The 18,398-nt window shown below is 61.7% G+C and overlaps 8 protein-coding genes across 8 annotated transcripts in view; 4 read left to right on the top strand and 4 right to left on the bottom strand.

Annotated features, from left to right (window-relative positions):
* The window catches only part of GGTG_03093 (hypothetical protein), a gene marked incomplete at both ends in the record, with an annotated part of 3,704 nt that extends 3,251 nt beyond the window's left edge, over window positions 1-453 (top strand). Inside the window, one exon of the mRNA XM_009220871.1 lies at window positions 49-453. Coding sequence (XP_009219135.1) covers window positions 49-453 — 405 coding nt within the window. The remainder of the gene's footprint in view (window positions 1-48) is intronic.
* A 685-nt stretch (window positions 454-1,138) lies between these two features.
* GGTG_03092 (hypothetical protein) lies at window positions 1,139-1,363 on the bottom strand (the record flags this gene model as incomplete). Its single annotated transcript, XM_009220870.1, has 1 exon — window positions 1,139-1,363. One exon carries the CDS (start codon window positions 1,361-1,363, stop codon window positions 1,139-1,141), a length of 225 nt encoding a protein of 74 aa, XP_009219134.1.
* A 281-nt stretch (window positions 1,364-1,644) lies between these two features.
* Window positions 1,645-2,827, bottom strand: GGTG_03091 (hypothetical protein; the record flags this gene model as incomplete). The annotated part of the gene is made up of 3 exons (XM_009220869.1): window positions 1,645-1,730; window positions 1,779-2,513; window positions 2,593-2,827. 3 exons carry the CDS (start codon window positions 2,825-2,827, stop codon window positions 1,645-1,647), a joined length of 1,056 nt encoding a protein of 351 aa, XP_009219133.1.
* Window positions 2,828-3,219: 392 nt separating this feature from the next.
* On the top strand, window positions 3,220-7,120 carry GGTG_03090 (isoleucyl-tRNA synthetase). The gene is made up of 3 exons (XM_009220868.1): window positions 3,220-3,769; window positions 3,890-6,113; window positions 6,198-7,120. The coding sequence occupies exons 1-3, from the start codon at window positions 3,742-3,744 to the stop codon at window positions 6,733-6,735; spliced, it is 2,790 nt and encodes a 929-aa protein (XP_009219132.1). The 5' UTR covers window positions 3,220-3,741; the 3' UTR covers window positions 6,736-7,120.
* GGTG_03089 (hypothetical protein) lies at window positions 7,055-9,191 on the bottom strand. The gene is made up of 3 exons (XM_009220867.1): window positions 8,660-9,191; window positions 8,325-8,592; window positions 7,055-8,241 (listed from the first exon to the last, which is right to left on the bottom strand). The coding sequence occupies exons 1-3, from the start codon at window positions 8,811-8,813 to the stop codon at window positions 7,338-7,340; spliced, it is 1,326 nt and encodes a 441-aa protein (XP_009219131.1). The 5' UTR covers window positions 8,814-9,191; the 3' UTR covers window positions 7,055-7,337.
* A 105-nt stretch (window positions 9,192-9,296) lies between these two features.
* On the top strand, window positions 9,297-11,523 carry GGTG_03088 (D-xylulose reductase A). Its single transcript, XM_009220866.1, has 2 exons — window positions 9,297-9,984; window positions 10,050-11,523. Exons 1-2 carry the CDS (start codon window positions 9,958-9,960, stop codon window positions 11,136-11,138), a joined length of 1,116 nt encoding a protein of 371 aa, XP_009219130.1. The 5' UTR covers window positions 9,297-9,957; the 3' UTR covers window positions 11,139-11,523.
* Window positions 11,524-11,924: 401 nt separating this feature from the next.
* Window positions 11,925-17,588, bottom strand: GGTG_03087 (hypothetical protein). Its single transcript, XM_009220865.1, has one exon. The coding sequence runs from the start codon at window positions 16,458-16,460 to the stop codon at window positions 11,952-11,954; it is 4,509 nt and encodes a 1,502-aa protein (XP_009219129.1). The 5' UTR covers window positions 16,461-17,588; the 3' UTR covers window positions 11,925-11,951.
* Window positions 17,067-17,774, top strand: GGTG_03086 (hypothetical protein; the record flags this gene model as incomplete). Its single annotated transcript, XM_009220864.1, has 3 exons — window positions 17,067-17,208; window positions 17,283-17,479; window positions 17,571-17,774. 3 exons carry the CDS (start codon window positions 17,067-17,069, stop codon window positions 17,772-17,774), a joined length of 543 nt encoding a protein of 180 aa, XP_009219128.1.
* Between the last annotated feature and the right edge of the window lie 624 nt (window positions 17,775-18,398).

Below are 18,398 nucleotides of genomic sequence, written 5' to 3'. Positions count from 1 at the left end.
GGAATCCGCGCTTGGTGCCAGCGAGGTAGGCACTAAATAGAACCGAAGTCGTTAAAACGTTCCCCTTTTGGCCTCCCGTGCCGCTCGACCGGCCGGCCGTTTCCCTCATCCAAAGGCGGCCTTCTCCTGGAGGAGCAAACTGCAAACCAGGCTGGCTCGTCGCGTCAGGAGAGGCGCTGCTCAGTGCGCCGCCACGCCGCCGCAGACAAGCCGTGCGTGGCCGCCCGCTCAAACCGTGTCTGCGTTTCAGTTGTTGCCGATCTCCGAGCCCATTGGCTGGCTGGTCGTATTTGGATGGACGCATTCTCCCTCAAGAACGTCGATGTTTTGGTCTCCTGCGCCGCCCAGGAAGGAGAAAACACAACACCCACACCCCTCGTTCGTTTTCTTGGTTCGCCCAAGGATGACGATCATGGCTCCGTCACCCCAGGGCCAGTCGGAATGCGAAGATGAGAGGCCTGAGGTGGAACGTGAAGCAGAAAAGTTCCGGGCCTGAGCCACACTGGGTCACTGGGCCAGGGCCAGGGCCAGGGCCATCTGTTGCACCGAATGGCCTCTCTTTTTTTCTGTTTGGGCTTGGGTGGCCCAAATGAGGCCAAGGCCAATCGAACCACGTAGGCAGCGCTTGTAGCGATCAAACCCGCCCGTAGCACTCTTGCGATGCAGGGGACAGCCGGCCCGTAGACTGCTATCTGTGATGGGGCCGTGGATTGCCGTCGCCGATTCGCCCTCAAATCGTCCCATCCAGGCCCTCGTCGAGGCGAGACTGGCACGACGCACCGAATGACGAGCTGGCACGCGCAACTCGCATCCGACCACCTGGCTAGTGCCTCGTGGGTTGCAATGGACCAAGGAATTTGTTTGCCTTCATCGCCGGGCTTTGCCGAGGCGACCGGGGAGGGGCTCGGAAGCCCGATGTGATAGCTCATGGTTCACCAAGACAGCAAGAGATATCCACGTCTCCAGACCGCTCCAATTGCCTCGTCGTCTAGGCACTCATTCGTATATATCGTCGACAAGTATATGCTGTTTTCGCTCACCGGACCTCGGTAGCCCACGGCTAGCAAGCCCGATCGTCGTCGGCGCCGCCCTCTGGGCTCGTATGTCTGAACCGCGCAATTCCGCCGTGAATAGCATGTTATCTATCAGATATTGCTCCGTCCGACACGAGATGCCACGTCCCGTGTATAACCTGTCCCGCGTGATCTCGTGTCCTCCTCACCACCGCACCCTTGCAAGCCTCCTTGCAAGCCTCCTTGCAAGTCTCCTCGGCGGGGGTCTCCCCATAGCGTGGTCGACTGGCGAGGTGGTAGTAGAAATACACTGGGCTCACCGCCGTCGGGGGCCAGGCGGGAGGCGGCATTGCATATCTGCGACACGGCGAAATAGGCAAGGACCCCGACGAGGCGGGAGAGACATGCAGCATCGTTTGTGTCGTCCACCTCAGGGCCGCATGGATATAGGCCGGCCAGGAGGCCAGGAAGCCTGGAGGCCAGGCGGCCAGACGGCCAGGCAGCCCACGGGCAGCTGCGCAAAGTCGGTGTCGGTCCCATGGTCAGATGATTCCATGTCCGAATCACAAATCCGTCGTGTGGTGTGAGCTGTCATTTTTTCTTTCTCGTCGTATCCATTCTGCTGTGCCCCTCATCCCTCTTCCGCCTGTTCGGCTTCCGGCATGATTTGAGTCGACGCGATCCAGTTCTCCATGCGAGCCTGCCCGCCCCCGGCGGCTCCGTCAGCAGCCACCCCCCTCCGGGTGCTGGCAGCTGGCGCTCTACCTGATCCGGACGAGGCCGCAGCCGACGAGCGGCCGCCCGGTGGTGCGTTGCCGCGCCTCTTGACCACCAGGCAGAGCACGCGCCCGTAGATGGCGAACCCTTCGTACGACACATCCAGCGCCACTTTCTTCTTCTTCTCGCCCTGCTTCTCGCCCTCGGCCCTGGCTCGCTTGGGCGGTCTACGTAGGCGAGGGGAATCGTTTGTTCCGTCCTCAGACTGGCTATCGTCCCCTTCATGACTGCCCGTCTCGTCTTCGCTGTCGACGACAACGTATTCGCCGTCTCCACCTCCAAGTGCCCTTGCGTTACTCTCGTCGTCGTCGTCGTCCACATCTAGAGCAATAGGGCCGCTTTGGATCGGCTGCCGTCGCCGTTTGGTGCCCCGCACCTCGGTTCCCTCTAGGCCAGGCCTGGGGGCCTCGGGTATGTCGAACAGGGAGATATGGGCGGCATCATCACTGCCTTCACTCTCTTCGCGACGCAAAATGGGGATTTCGTCCCCGTCCGCCGTCTGTATTAGCTCTATGCCAGCGGCATCGCCCTCGGCGTCGACTCTGTCATCGTCGCCGCCTAGCTCGATGGCAGCTTCACGCGAGGAGCCCTCCCCGCTACCCGTGAGCTTTTTGGAGTTGGACTGTAACCGTGTCTGCGTCTTATCCCGGGCATGCTTGTGCTTGTAGAGGATGCTGTGCCGCGTATTCGTTTCGGTCAGGAAGATGGCCACCTCGAAGTCATCTGTGCACGCGTAAGTTGCCTTGGGTTAGTCCGGGGTCGCCTTGACGCTGGTACATAGGGACGCGCCGAGAATGCCCACCTTCTACGACGATATCCTTGATCGCCTTCTTTTTGGTGCTCTTCTTCCTGGACCGTTCCCTCTCCTCGCGCAGCTTCGGCAACACCAAGGGGCGCACACTCTCAATGACCTTGGGGAGGATGGGGTTCCGTGGATTTAGAAGCCACGACTGCGCGAGGGCTGGGTTCTCGAGGTATATACGGACCTCGAGAACCGAGTATTTTGTGATGCGTAGGTAGCGGCGGACGGGGGACATATTTGACCGTGTTGGGTAGCTCGGATGTCTCGGCGATAGCAATTCACGGCATTTGGAGGCCAACGTCTGTGTCCCGTCTGATGGGGGAGATGGGAGATGCAAGGGGGCAAGGCCTGAGAGGGCTGGGACTCGGCGGATGGGAAGGTATAGATCGTGAATACTCTCAAGGCTCAAGGCAAGCTGAAGCTCTTGATTTTGGGTTGGGGTCGGAGGCGGGGAGACGTTGCAGCTGGAGCTGGAGCTGGAGCTGAAGCTCCTCCCTGTCAGCCCTGTAGCTTGTCACTCCAGCTTACATCACCGTGCATGACGCCAGAGAGCTTCGGATGGGGGCATTGGGGGAGGCTGATTGGGCGCATTGTCAGGGTCCCCATATTAAATTGCGACGCGGGTGAATTGATCTCGGCCGAGTAGAAAAATCGCACGGGAAGATTTTGAGTCGAAGCTCATCGCCGTCAGAGCTTCAATTTGCCTGCGTAATCCAGCCAACCATTGAAGCTCCTGTGCTCAGAATGCGTATGTGAGAGAACATGAGTAGCAATAAGTGGGCGCTGACGCTTCGGTTGCCCAAGTCGGCCTTTCCGTGAGTGACGTCACACGCCTGTTGTTCGGCAGAAAAGCCAGCCCAGGCATGGATGACCCAGGCACGGATGGCCCAGCGCTCAAGATCTCGCCATACTTGACGAGAAACGACAAGGACGGCATGCTGACGGGCTTGCTACTGGGACGCCTCGCCGTCTAGGCCACGTCCTGACTCCGGCCTGCGCCAGCATTTTATACGAAAATGCGCCGATGACCTGTACCGCTGGCAGGCCGTGCACCGGCCAGCCACACGCCCCTTCGTTCTTCATGATGGCCCGCCATACGCGAACGGCAAGCTGCACGTCGGCCACGCCCTCAACAAGCTCCTCAAGGATATGATCCTAAGGGTCAAGATCCAACAAGGTGTGCCCATGGCCCGAGCCTGGCCGCAAGGCTGTGGCTGGTGGAGTTGCCCCTGAGGAGGAAGCCCTGGGTGCCGTGTCTAACCTCAAAGCCGTCCGGGCTTGCTGCTGCTTGCGACAGGATACCGAGTGCACTACCGTCCCGGGTGGGACTGCCATGGCCTGCCAATCGAGCTACAGGCGCTCGCCAGCTTTCAAGCGGCGAGGAGTGGTGGCAACTTGGGGCCAACTTCTTCCGCTCTGACCCAAGACATGGAACCCGCCCGGGTCCGTGGGCTGGCGCGTGGACTCGCCGAGAGCACAGTGGCGAAGCAGATGCGCGAATTCCGGTCCTTCGGCGTCATGGCCGACTGGGACGCCCACTGGACCACGATGCAGCCGTCCTATATTTACGACCAGCTCGGCCTGTTTCGCCGCATGGCCGCACGCGGCCTCATCCAACGCCGCCACAAACCCGTATATTGGTCTCCCTCATCACGCACCGCCCTGGCCGAGGCCGAGCTTGAGTACAACGAGAACCATCAGTCGACGGCCGCCTATGTAAAGCTTCCTGTCTGCGACGCAGACAGCGGCCGCCTCGCGGGGATCGACCGCTTAAAACTCGTCATCTGGACGACAACTCCATGGACCCTGCCTGCAAACCAGGCTGTTGCCGTACACGATGATCTCACCTACATGGTCGTCAAGCTAGGCGACGATGCCCTTGTCATTGGCGAGGACGCACTGGAGAGGATCATGGCGGCGTGCAGCTTGGAGGAGGCGCCCGAGGTGCTCGTTTCCTCCCTCAAGGGCAGCGAGCTCAAGGAATTGACTTACACGAACCGCCTCCAAGGGGCCGAGGCCAAGCCGCAGCCCGTCGTCCACGCCGGTTTCGTTTCGGCCGAGTCCGGCTCTGGGCTCGTCCATCTGGCACCTGGTCACGGCTTCGACGACTACGACGTCTGCATCCCGCTCGGTATGCCCGCTGTGTCGGCCGTCGATGACGCGGGGCTGTTCACTGAGGAGGCGTGCCGCCTCTTCCCGGGCCTCCCCCGCTCCGGCGGCGGTGCGGACGCGCTCAAAGGCGGCAGCAAGATGGTCCTTCAGCTCCTCGGCGACGACGTCCTGCATTCGCACAAGCACCGCCACAAGTACCCCTACGACTGGCGCACCAAGCAGCCCATCGTTGTGCGGGCCACAGCCCAGTGGTTCGCCGATGTCGGGTCCATCAAGCAGGACGCGCTCGACGCGCTCGCCCCTGTCCGTTTCATTCCCGAGACGGGCCGCACGCGGCTTGAGAGCTTCATCAAGGGCCGCAGCGAGTGGTGCATCTCTCGGCAGCGCGCATGGGGCGTGCCGATCCCGGCCCTGTACGACGAGGCCACCGGCGAGGCCGTCATGACGGACGAAGTCATTGCCCATATAATCCAGGCCATCAAGAAGTGCAATATCAGCCGCTGGTGGTCGGACGCGCCTGATGAGCGCCGATGGATTCCCAAGGCGCTCCGGGACGGGCGCAAGCTGAGGAGAGGCACAGACACCATGGACGTCTGGTTCGATAGCGGTAGCAGCTGGATGCAGCAGACGGTGACATCGGGGCCAGCAGATGTGTATCTTGAGGGTACTGACCAACACCGGGGATGGTTTCAGTCCAGCCTCCTCACGCGGGCCGCAGACCCTGCGGGGGGCTACTCGACACCGTTCAGGACTCTTGTGACACACGGCTTTACACTGGATAGCAAGGGGAAGAAGATGTCCAAATCTCTCGGCAACATCATCTCGCCGGCCGACGTGATGGAGGGCCGGCTGCTGCCCCCTCTGAAGTCGAACAAGAAATCAGAGAAGGCCCTCGGGACGCAAGAAAACCAGGACGCTCCTGAAACGGGCTATGATGCCCTCGGCCCCGACGCATTGAGGCTGTGGGCGGCGAGCGTCGACTACACCAAGGACGTGGTGATAGGCACGACGGCGCTTACGTCGGTGCACTCGATGCTCAAGAAGTATCGCACCATCCTCAAGATGCTTCTCGGATCGATGGAAGGGCCACTACTGGGTGAGGCCAGGCCTGCAAGTCGATACGACGTCATTGACCAGATCGCGCTCATGAATCTGAGTGACACCATGGCCGCGGTGGCGAAGCACTACGACTCGTTCGAGTTCTACAAGGGCCTCGCCGCCATGAACGTCTGGGTTTCTCACCACCTCTCGGCCGTTTATCTCGAGGCGCTCAAGGACAGGCTTTACTGCCGGAACGATGGGGACGGTGCGCTCCTGCCCATCTTTGATGGCTTCTGCAGGATGCTCGCACCAGTGGCACCGCTGCTAGTGGAGGAGGCGTGGCACCATGCTCCTAATTGGCTTAAATTGTAGGTCTCACCCACCCCCTCCCAGTCGTGAACCAAATTTGATGGGAGACTTGTCCTAACATATCGCGTCCCCGACATCTCTAGGTCTATTGCCCACCCCGCACGGCAGCTCTACGACGATCCACTGGTCGACCCGTTGCTGCTCACCGCCGACCAGCAGCGCCTCCGGCAGGCCCTGCCGGCGCTGGAGGCGGCGCGCGGAGCCGTCAACGCGGCGGTGGAGCAGGCCCGGGTGCACAAGAAGATCGGGCAGTCGCTCCAGAGCGACGTGACGCTGCTGACGGCCGACCCGCGCGCCCTCGACGCCTTTACGCTGCTGGGCGAGGAGAAGCTGGCGGCACTGTTTGTCGTCTCGACACTCCGCGTCCTCGACACAAGACCCGGCACTCTGCCGCCGCAGCCGCCGACCGAGCGCGCTTCTCTCGGCGCTGACCTGGGCTGGGAGTACACGGCCGAGGCGACGCTCGAGGGCGGCGGCGGCGTTGTCAAGGCCGTCGTCAGGCACCCACTCGACCACAAGTGCCCGCGCTGCTGGAGGTACCTGGCACCCGCCGACGGCGAGCTCTGCCGCCCGTGCGACGGGCTTTTGCACCCGAGCGGCGCGGAGGAGCCCTCTCCCTGATGGACGGGCCGCCTAGATGAGAGGCACGGCACGCCTTGGAATGAAGGAAGACGGTGCCAGGAGACTACAGTAACAAGATAATGCCATGCCGGTTGGACGTGGCGGCGGGGGCTTTATTTTCGCAGCCGTAGTTCCTTGCCTGGTCGAGTGGAAGGGTCGTGGTCCCTCTGCCGCCTTCCGATCCCTGTCAGATAGTATCGAGACCCGAAAGAACGGGGCATATATCATATATGTACGGTATAGGTCACTAAAGACCTGTTTCTCCGCTTCTACTTTCGTAGTCATCTTGGGAGTCCTCGAAGCATGTGAACAAAAACATGTTGGTTTTCAGCATTGATAAGAATGTGGTTTCTTAAAACCGAACGAATAGCACACATTTGACGAGATCCCTTTTATTGCTTGCTCTTCTCGAGCATTGTGTTGTGAATACACTAGAAATCACAGACCTCGTATCGAATACGTCCGTTTATGCTTCTTTTTGGTCCCATAACCTGGGCTACCTGCTGATACCACCACAAGTCCATCTATCTGGTCAACATGAACGCCTTTTTCGACTGGCACCGTAACAAAAACCATCTAGCAGCTCCCCCCCCCACCTGCCCTCAGATCTGCCGTATCTCCTTGCCCACCATCTCGGGCCTGTCGAGCTCCCACTCGTCGCGAAGGATGGCAAAGGTGAGGTCGCTGACCAGCAGGCTCTGCACGAGGGCCCAGACGAGGGTGATGGCGTAGAAGAAGTTGGCGTTGCCGCTGCCCGCGTAGATCCACAGGTAATAAAAGGCCGGGCCGAGGAAGACGGCGTAGGCCATGGTGGCGCCGACGACGAAGGAGTAGCGCATGAGCGGGAAGACGTGCCTGAAGAGCGGCACGAGGCCCAGGAAGAGCGACGTGTCGGCCACGGACGGGTAGGGCTTGAAGATGGCGAGGAGGCCGAGCAGGATGACGAGGGCGGCCAGGGGCTGGGCGCGGGCGCGGACCGTGACGCCGCCGACGTAGGCGGCCAGGTGCAGCCAGAAGACGGCGAGGAAGAAGGCGCGGAACGAGTCGAACATCTCGGTGAAGAAGTACCACCACAGGCCGACGTTTGGGGTCAGGTCGGCGAGCGTCAGCTGCACGCCGTACGTGGACGCGAGGAACTCCCACGACATGGACGTGACGAGGTACGAGAGCGACAGGAGCGCGAGGAGCACGGCCGTCACGACGCCGACGCCGACGCCGGCAAAGGTGCGGAGCGACGACGAGACGCGGCGGCCGCCGCGGCGCGAGGACGAGGTGGCCAGGGACGACGGGGTCGCGGGCGGCTGGCGGTCGTAGGCGAGCACGACGAGGGGCGGCAGCAGGAGCAGCGGGTACATGGAGAGGTAGGACGCGAACGAGAGGGCGACCAGGGCGCCGAGCGGGGCGCCCGAGACGGCCTTGGCTATGGCGCTGAGGATGGCGCACGTGGTGAAGACGCTGGTCGAGCGGCCGAGGCAGGTCGCGAGGGTGAAAGGACTAAACAGGTATCTGGAAGTCCAACAGAAAGAGCCGGGTCAGTCAGGGCTTATGATGTCAAGGAGCGTTCAGGGGGCGGCGGCGGGTAGACTCACAGGGCAGCGACGACGGCACCGCCCCACCTCCTGGCGCGGCGCGGGGACTTGAAGTGCGCCGACCAGGCGGCCTCGCCCGAGTCGGCGATGCGGTGGAGCGCATGGGCGCTGGCGAGGTCGACGGCGATGTAGAGCAGCGAGGTGAAGATGGGGTAGGCCGAGACGTCGGGGAGGAGGGAGAAGAGCGGGAGGAGGAGCGGCGCCTGGTGGTAGACGCCGCCGTCGTAGGGGGAGACGTTGTGGTTGTAGAGGAAGAGGCCTTCTTGGACTGGCGGGAGAGATGGGGGGTCAGCACGGGACGTGGGGGGAGAGAGGACAGGGGGAGGTGCACGCACGCCTCTTGAAGCTCGACACCGGGGTCGAGATCTCGACGCGGCCGGTCAGGAGGTCGGGCAGGCCGGGGAAGAGGGCGAAGAGGGCGAAGCGCAGGGCGGCGGCGGCCGCGTACAGGCCCGCTGTGCTGCCTGGTGTCATGATTCCTCCATTCATTGCCTTGCGCAGTCCCCCATGGCCCCCGATGGCAAGGCTATATTTGGTGGTCGTTGGGGGTTTTGTCGCATCAGCATGTGCTGTCTGTCTGTTCGCGGTCTTGTTCTCTCTGCCGCCGCCGTTGTACCGTGTAGGCCACGACGCAATTGGGGCCACAATTTTGATAGGTGCACGGCAGGGACCGTGGCTAACAGTGGGGCCAGCTGGTGGTTTGTGGCCAATTACGCAACAGCTGAACCTCTCCAGGAGGCATAGCTGTGCTGAGTCTCGAAGCTGTTCATTTTCATTTCAATTCCACGCCAATTCTCCTCTGCCCAGCTTGAACCGAAGCCATAAATCCATCAGAAGCAGCAATCGCATGGCGAGATCACCAGACCAACACCACTCACTGATGCTCACGCCAGCCCAGCCTCGAGTCGGAGTCTCCGTTTCCAACGCCTGCGGCCGAGCGGCGCCGGCCTCGGGCTGGGCCGTCGCCCATTGGTGCGGTTGAAATCCAGGCCGCCGGCTAAAATGGCAGACGTTCTGGAGCTTCTGGAGCTCGAGACTTGTGGGCTCAACCCCATCACTCGGACGCCCGCCTCAGTGGGGCCCGGCCGCGGTTGTCGCGACACACACAGTGAGGAGGGAGCTCCCCGCGCTGGAGGAAGGGGCACTGGACCAGAGGAAAATTTCGCACATCACTGGGCTGCGGGAAAGCATGGGCGGTGGCAACGGTTTGGATGCCCCCTCCATCCCCCCCCAGACGCCGCGAGCTCTCTGGATGTGGCAAGTCCAAGACGTACGTGCTGGATGCGGGTTGGCGCGGGAAAACACGCGCGGGCTTTTTGTGTGATATGTGCTCCATCCACCAAGAACCAAAAGTCCCTCCCTGTGCATGATATAAATCGACTCGGTCATGGAGGCCCTGGAAACAAGAGTTGGGGTCTCCTTCCCCATCCGTCAGCGTCCTTCCCTGCTGCCTGTACTTGGTGATCTCCAGCTCCATCTAGTCAGGCTCTTCTCCATTAATCCGTAATCTGAGATATTCACTCGTGCACAATCTACCCCTCTGTGCTTCTGATCTGTCCCTCCTTCCTCGCCCTGTTTGACTCGGTTGTTACTGAACAAACACCCCTCAGTCTCGAGCTCACCGTCACTCAAAATGGCGTCGCCGACAGAGGGCAAGTCTGTAAGAAGGATCGCCATGCACAACTCAAAACCCCCGCGCCCCTGACTAACATCCCCCCCCACCAGAACCTCTCCTTCGTCCTCAACAAGACCCATGACGTCTGCTTCGAGGACCGCCCGGTGCCCGAGCTGGCGACGGAGCACGACGTGCTCGTCGCCGTCAACTACACGGGCATCTGCGGCTCCGACGTGCACTACTGGCAGCACGGCGCCATCGGCAACTTCGTCGTCAAGTCGCCCATGGTGCTCGGCCACGAGTCGGCCGGCACCGTCGTAAAGGTTGGCCCCGCCGTCAAGACCCTCTCGGTCGGCGACCGCGTCGCCCTCGAGCCGGGCTACCCGTGCCGTCGCTGCGCCGCCTGCCTGGGCGGCAAGTACAACCTCTGCCCGGACATGCGCTTCGCCGCCACCCCGCCCTACGACGGCACCCTCGCCGGCTTCTGGGCCGCGCCCGCCGACTTTTGCTACCGCCTGCCCGAGTCGGTCAGCCTGCAGGAGGGCGCGCTCATCGAGCCGCTCGCCGTCGGCGTCCACATCGCCCGCCAGGCGGGCGTGCGGCCCGGCGAGTCCGTCGTCGTCATGGGCGCGGGGCCCGTGGGCCTGCTGTGCGCCGCCGTCGCGCGCGCCTTTGGCGCCTCGACCGTCGTCAGCGTCGACATCGTGCCCTCCAAGCTCGAGGTGGCGCGCAAGATTGCCGCCACCCACACGTACCTGTCGCGGCGCGTGTCGCCCGAAGAGAACGCGCGCGGCATAATCGAGGCCGCCGGCTTGGGGGCCAACGGCGGCGCCGACGTGGTCATCGACGCCAGCGGCGCCGAGCCGTCCATCCAGGCCAGCCTGCACACGGTCCGCGTGGGCGGCCGCTACGTGCAGGGCGGCATGGGCCGCGCCGACGTCACCTTCCCCATCATGGCGCTGTGCGTCAAGGAGGTGACGGCCAGCGGCTCGTTCCGCTACGGCAGCGGCGACTACAAGCTCGCCATCGACCTCGTCGCCCAGGGCAAGGTGGACCTCAAGGCCCTCATCAGCGAGACGGTCGCCTTTGGCCGCGCCGAGGACGCCTTCAACAAGGTGAAGGAGGGCCAGGTCATCAAGGTCCTGATCGCGGGCCCCAACGAGGAGATCAGCAGAGCCCACGCGGCTGGGTCTTCGTGAATGGAGGAAGGGGAATTGGGTTGGGTATTTGCCGGTCAGATAGTGGCCATCCGCGTGATATCTTTCTAGAGAGAAAAAACAACCGAATTATTATAACCGAGTGGTCGGTTTGTGTGTACATGCGGGCTCAGCCGCCCATCCATCGAATACCACCGTGACAGGGGTCGAGACGGCATTGGGCACTTCACCCGGCCGGCTCGCCGCGTCGCTTTTGCCTCGAGCTCGTGCAGCATCTCGCAGCCGCAATGGCCTGATCTGCAAGGAGGGGGATGGGACTGAACCCGGTCTACTGGCCCGGCATGCACATGCATGGGTGTTGTTGCTACCGGCAGGAAAAGCACGCGCTTCCATCTTCATTTCTATTAATACCAATGTGTGCGACAAAAGGAATGTGTGTTTGTGTGTGTTTCTTCACGGATTGGATCCCAGACTTTGCATGCTCGAGTCCCCTGGGGTATCAAGATTCCCATACAGATACAAAATGGATACAGACAAAAGGCAACATAAGAAAAGATATTGGCCAAGTAAGAGATGTGTGAGAAGTTAACAAAAAGGAAATCGGGCGGGGTACACAGATTAAGGGTATATCAAAGAAGACCTCATCGACATGGAGAAGAGAGGAAAAAAAGAACAAGAAAAAAGGAGTAAAAACAAACGCATGCTTTTACTGTGCTCAACACCGTCACCACCGAATGATTCTGCCCTTGTCGTTTATCTTGAGAATGTCCAGAATCGGTCGTTGAATATTGTTCAACAAGACATAAAAAGATGGCTTGGAATTGCTTCACAACGGAACAAAAAAAAAAAAAAGACCTAAAGCCAAAGTAGCCACCTGACACCGCCAACGATGCCCTTGCCGATGCCGAGAAAGACGCGGGCGATGACGACGACGGCCCAGACGTACCACATGAAGCCGACGAGCGCCCACTCGACGGCGAGCCAGCCGGCACGGCGCAGCCAGCGGAAGCGGCGGCGGCGGCGGCGGAGCAGCTTCTCGATGACGTCGATGACGCGCTTGACGCGGAGACGCTGTCCCGCGGCCAGGTCGCGCGACACGTCATCGGCCTCGTCGGCTGCGGCGCGCGTCAGCGATGACAGGTCGACGGCCACGCGGGCACGCACCTCGTCGACGCGGGCCAGGAGCGCCGGCGCCGTGTGCACGCTGAAGGCGTCACTCTGTTGCGTCCACTGCCGCGCCGACCGCTGCATCGCCTCCGACGCCTGTTGTGCTGCCCGGCAGTGCCGCGCCGCCGCCAGCGCCGGCGGCAGCAGCATCTGCTGCTGTTGCTTCCGAGATGACTGCCGGGACTGCTGTACAGCAGTTGTGCGCTTGGCCAGCTCCGAGGCCAGGATTCCCGATCGCATGATGTGCACCCGCAGCCGCGCCACCTCGTGCCTGTCCAGCTTGCCGCCCCGCGACAGGGGCGAGCCGCGCTCTAGGAGGGCCAGGTCCGTGGCCGAGATGCGACGTACCTGGCGCCGTTCCTGCTGTTTGTCCTTGAATAGGGTGAGCGCAAGACCGAGTTTGACGGGGCTGGCATCCATCCCATCCTCGTCGCCCTCTGGGTCGGGCTGCGGCCGCATGGCTGGAGAGGGGCCGGGAGACGACGGCGTCGCGGCCTGGACGTCGAGCCTTGGAGGACGAAGCATATCAAAGCGCGGAGACCGCTGACTAGGCGGTCGGGCAAGAGGCATGTTTGAGTGGTCAAATCCGTCTTGCCCTGCCTTGCCGCTGCCTCCTCCCATCGAAGACTGTGGGCTGAAGGGTGGCATGATGTCGAGGAAGTGCTTGGCTTCTCGCTTGAGCGTCCCCCGCTGTGTGGTCCCTGGGTGCATGGGTACGGGCGCTCTGTCGCGGCCTCGACTCGACTCGTCGTCGGTTACGTCCGTGTCGGTGTTTGTGAAGACGGCATCGTCGGCTCCGGACGCGTGGCCCACCGCTGTCGCCTCGGCTCCCGAGCCCGCGGCGTCTTCCAGCGCCGACGGCTCCTTCTTCCACAGCAGCTCGCTGACCTTGGACACGCCCGACCGTAGGACGCTGTCGATGCGCGGCGGGCCCTTGGCGAAAAACCCGCGCAGGCCCGATGACTCCTCCGTGGTCATCTTGAGGCTGGGGTGGCTCTTGTGCGTCTTGTGGCTGTCACCCGTCGTCTTGGACACCAGTTTGCGGACGGGCGACGGTATCCTTGCCGGGGGAGACCGTCCGAGGTGATCAGGAGACAGAGTCAAGGGCGGGGTCGAGTCCAAGATGGGGGGAGACGTTAGGCGTGGGGGTTTCTCGTGCTGGTCTGGAGCCGAGCTTGCAGTGTTTGGAGCGGCACCCCAGTCGTCCCTATCATCCGGGTGGCCACGTCCCCTGCTACGATCCCGCAGCTTCTGTTTGACCCGGCTGAAGGGATTACGCGACGGCGACCCGGACCGGCTGGGAACTGGGGACAGATCCATGCCGATGGGCAGCACAAAAGCACCGTCCCCAACGCGCGTTGGCCGCAGGTCTGGCGACGCTGGCTGGGACGAGTCGTAGTCGAAAGAGAGCGCCCTAGGACGGCGCCCGAGGAAGGCGGGCACCTCGAGGCTTTCCCGGCCTGCCCCGGGGCTGGCCGGTGACCCAGGCCCCTTGGCGAGGGAGAGTGGTGCACGATCCGATTCTCCAACTGCCCTCCTCAGCGCAGCAAGGGCAGCCATCTTCTCCTCTGCCGCAGTGAGGCTATGGATCGATTCGCGCGAACCGAAGCGGCTGTTTGCACGGCTGTTTACACGGCTCAGAGACGATGGCACCGAGCCCTTTGACTTATCGGGCGCGATCCCGGTGGAAGCGCCCGTCGGGAGAGGCTTAGACCTTGGCGTCGCGTCCTCCTGGTCGAGGCTGGGACGGCCGCCAGCCTGGGCCAGTCTCTCACGGTTCTCCCTGGCGATCATTTCAAGCATCTGCTTTTCGAGCGCGCCCTTGCCGTCGGCGGTGATAGTGCCTACGCGCACGATGCCGCGCTTCCTGCGATCGCTGTCCGAGTCGGAGTCTTCCGAGACGGACCCCTTCCTGGGCCGCATGAAGTCGTGGGCAACGCTTCCTGCGAACGAGCTGCTGTGCCTGTGATGCCTGAGGTGGTGAAGCTTCTGGCGCGCCCGCTCTCTAGCAGTGCTGAGGACGTGTTCGTGGTCTCCCCCGTGAGATGTCTTGCGTTCGAGTTGTAGCGATGAGCGCTTTGGTGCCGCAGTACTTGTGTCCTGGATAGCCTCCTGCATGGAGCTCGGCGCAACGAGTGCCGCGGCCGCCGTTCCGGCCAACAGGGCCCCGATCGTGTTGAGGTTCTTTCCGGGGGATTGCAGTTGCAGTGGCTCCGGACCTTGTGGGAAGACGCGCCTCCAGTTGCGATCCTCGACGCACTTCTTATTGTCGTCTTGCTCGAGCCAGTAGACGTCGGCGACCAGGTCCGCGGGGTCGATGAGCCAGTCGACCCGCGGCCTTTTGGGCTTTGCCGTGATAAGCGCAGAGTTCCTGTTAGGATTCCCGGCAGGCGGCGATCCGAGGGCCGTGGAAGACTCGGCCGGGGCAAACGGGGGCAAAGCGCTGGCGCCGATGGTCCTGTTCTGCCCCATAGCTGTCCAGTGCGCGACGTGATCGACCCAGTCGGTGACGTTTGCAACATCGCCGAACCCTTGCCCGTCACCATCGATGGCTCGCCGCTCCCGGGCCCGCACCTTGCGGTTCCGGATGTACTGCAGCGGGTTGTACTCGCGGCCCAGCTTCACCATCAGCTCGACGCCGGCGTAGGCTGCCGGGTTGGATGGGCCTGGGACGGGTGACCCCGGGCCGCTGCCCGACGTGTTGGTCCGAGCGAATTCGGGCTTTAGCGGCGGCACGAGCTCGAGCAGGCGCCTGTGCTGGGCAAGCAGCTCGAGGTAATCCTTGGCCTTTTGGGCTCTGGCCAGAGTCGATTGTGAAAAGTGGTAGCGAAACCCATTCCCAGCGCTGGCGTTTATCTCGGCAAGGTCGAAGCCTGGATGCAGTGGGCTGGAGACGCGCTGCTGGCCGGCCGATACGATCCTGCCGGGTATTGGGGATATGTTGCGGGAGGACCTTCGTTGCTGATGAAGGTGCTGCCGCAGACCGGCTCCCAATTTTGACGCACCTCCGTCGGACGGCACCGGGGCGAGCTTTGGCGGAGCCAGTGGCTGCGAGACGTTTCGTCTGGCGGCAAGACGCCTGGACTCGCTCAGACTCAAGGCCATGTTCACGATCTGGGTGGAATCCAAGTCGAGAGCGGAGGACGGCCGGGCAGAGACGGAAGTGGATGGGGCCGAGGACGAGGTCCCTGGGGCTGGGCCTACTGGTGCTCGACGTATATGACGCTGTGCATAATCTTCGAATGCTATGGGGGGACCGCCATAGCTGGCGGGCCTGGCCGCTGCTTGTGTTGCTGGAGGCAGCCCCGTGACGGCATCGTGGCCATGCAATGCCAGAGGCCTCGGCACTGCGGCATCGCTGGTAAAGCTATTGTTGTTTTTGTTGTTGTTGCCATCTGGCTGTGGTAAAGAGAGCGCATTCTGAGGGGAGATGGTGTTTGCAGGAGGGCTCGAGTATAGCGCGGTGTCGGGGGCGGTCGATATTGGCGTTGGCGTGAGACTGTGGCGGGCCTTGGCCTCGCTGAGGTTCTGTCTTCTCCTCCGGCTGCCCGGATCGCCGGAGCTGCCGCCGCTGCTATGAGCTCCGTGTTGATCGGAAACCGGGCTGTCGAACAGGCCGCCGGACAGGAGGAAGCCGCCGCTGGATCTATTCTTACGGGAGCGCAGGTAGGCGTTGGCATCCCCGCCGCCAGCCCGGGACGTGCTCAGACCGGGACCAGCATTGGCAGCAGGGACGCCAATGCCATCGCCGCGGCGGCGATGACGCGGCGCTGCGGACAGGGGCGGGAGGTTATCTGTGGCGCTCTCGGAGGGTGTCGAGTGGTCGGTCATCGATGGAGTTCGGGGATCGGAGGAGCTCGTGTGCGACGGCGACGTGGCTATCGTGGTCGTCGTAGCCGAGGCGGGCGGTTCGGGTCGGAAGGGGTTCAGGGCGTTTGCGGCGCTGCTGGGGCTGGCGTTGCTACCGCCGCTCGCGGCTGGGAGGGTCGGCGGAGGAGGCCTGCTTAGCCTGCTTACGGGCGTGTTCAAGCTCGCGGCATGGCTGTCGTTTGCGTGGTGGGCGTTGGCGTTGGGATGGCGGCTGGGCGGGAGCTGGTAGGGGTTGTTGAGCAGCTGCAGGTGATGCTTCTGGTGATGCTTCTGGTGATGCCGGCGGTGGGGACGAGTTTGATGATGGCCGGCATCGTGCTCCGTCATTGCGCGACTCAGGGCTCAGAGTTGGTGAATCGAGGCGGCCAGGCTGGCAGTTTAGGGGAGCGCTGGCGATTCACATCACATGTCAGGCATCGATTGCTGTCGACGCCATTCAGCCAACCAAGGAGTCGTCGCAGCAGTTGCAGCAGCACGCAGAACCAAAAGGGAGCTACCGTCAATGGTTTGCACGAGCAGGAAGCCAAGAAGCGACACCGCCCGACGATCTGGGAACGGCGGAAAAAGTGTTGGGTTGCAGTCTGGTGGCATCCACAACCAAGGAAGACCCTGGCCGTGCTCTCGTTTTGGTCCAAATCTGGATTTAGCGAAGCGCTCAATTCTGTATTTAGCGAAGGGGGCTGTTTGTCGCCACCGGAAGCCGACGCTGTGGGCTTGCAAAATGTAGATATGAATGCAGCGAATGCCCACACTCTGGAGTCCAGAGTCTGGACCACATCCATGCAAGCTATAACGAGAAATTCTGCCCTTTTTTTCCTCCATGATCTTCTCCGTGCTTTCATTTCTTCCCAGCCAGGAACCGCGCCCGTCCGACCTATCGCTAGCGCGCCGCTGGCAGGACCGTCAGCCAATCAGCAGTGCTATGCCTTAGCTATGCCCCCAGCAGTGGTGTTTTCACTCTTTTCTGTCCGCCTGTCTGCACTAATGCTGGTGCATCGGCACTGCACGCGTGGAGCCAGCGGGGAGACGGGGCCAAGCATGGCGGCTGCCGGACCGCACCCCGTGAGACCTCTACGTCAGCAGGACACCAGGACACCAGGACACGAGGACAAGACGGTCTCGAGTTGGCGCTCGGCATGTGAATTCCAGACCGAAATCGGCGCCAGCTCAGATCGACGGGCCTAGCTGAGGCGATTGATGCGCTGGTCCAGATGCCAGTTGCGGTAAGACAAGGCCAGGCTGTAGCGGCTGTCTTGTGCGCTCAACTCCTGCTCGCAGCTCCGACGTGCAGCGGACCGTGGGCCGCGTGCGACGCCGACGGTTCGTGGAACCGAGGAGCAGCCATCGTGAGTCCCTCTGTCGATGCGACTATGCCTTCCCGCGGCTCTCCACCACCATACGACCTGCAATCTGTACTCCCATTCATCCATCTTCCAGGGGAATCTTCGATGGTGGTTCCCAGGGACGAGAGAATCACGCCAGGCCAGCGTTGGGCCTGACTGTCGTCTCCATTCTTGTAAAGACAGCCCTCTGAGCCTGGACCACCCAAACAGGCTGTGGTCGTCTGAGAATAACGTCATGGACCAGAACCGCCTTCTCCACCCAGACAGTTCCCACTCACGCTGTTTAAAAATGCCATGAAATCCAAAGTTGCAGGGTATCGAATATTTATTTCTTTTTTTTTATACCCTCCCTTGCCTTCCAGCCCCCGTCATCCGATACCATCCACGGTCTGGCCAAAAAAGCCTGGACCGTAAATTTTTTCCCCCGCCTAAATTCTACCTCTCCCAACACAATTGCACCAGCACCAAAGCCAAACAACATGCCCGCGCCGCATTCTACACCTAAAAAAACACGCGTTCAAGGAATTTGTAATTATTTTAATGCAAAAAGCATTACTTATAGCCACAATAACGTTTTTCGCTTTTTATAAATGCAGAGGGTAAAATAATTGCAGATTGAATGAGCTCCTTTTTTTTGTGGTGGTGGGGAATAAATTTGCGGTCCAGACTTTTTTTGGCCAGACCGTGCCATCTCAGCTGCGCTGCAGATGGCTATCGATTCCAATCTCCGCCTCTCGCATCTCTGAATACCACTCTCCTGGTGAATCCGATTTGCACACGCAATGGCGCACTCCTTTTTCTTTCATCCTCTTCTATCCCCTCCCCTTCTCCTTTGCGGCCGTACCGCGTATTGCTACAACCGTGCTGGGGGAGACGTGTTGACGCAACACTTGGCGATACCCTTGTTGCCCCTTGTTCTTGT

The sequence above is a fragment of the Gaeumannomyces tritici genome, assembly GCF_000145635.1.
Source record: "Gaeumannomyces tritici R3-111a-1 unplaced genomic scaffold supercont2.2, whole genome shotgun sequence".
Classification (NCBI taxonomy): Eukaryota; Fungi; Ascomycota; class Sordariomycetes; order Magnaporthales; family Magnaporthaceae; genus Gaeumannomyces; species Gaeumannomyces tritici.
The sequence above is the reverse complement of the archived record's forward strand: the minus strand, read 5'-3'. Positions and strand labels throughout refer to the sequence as shown.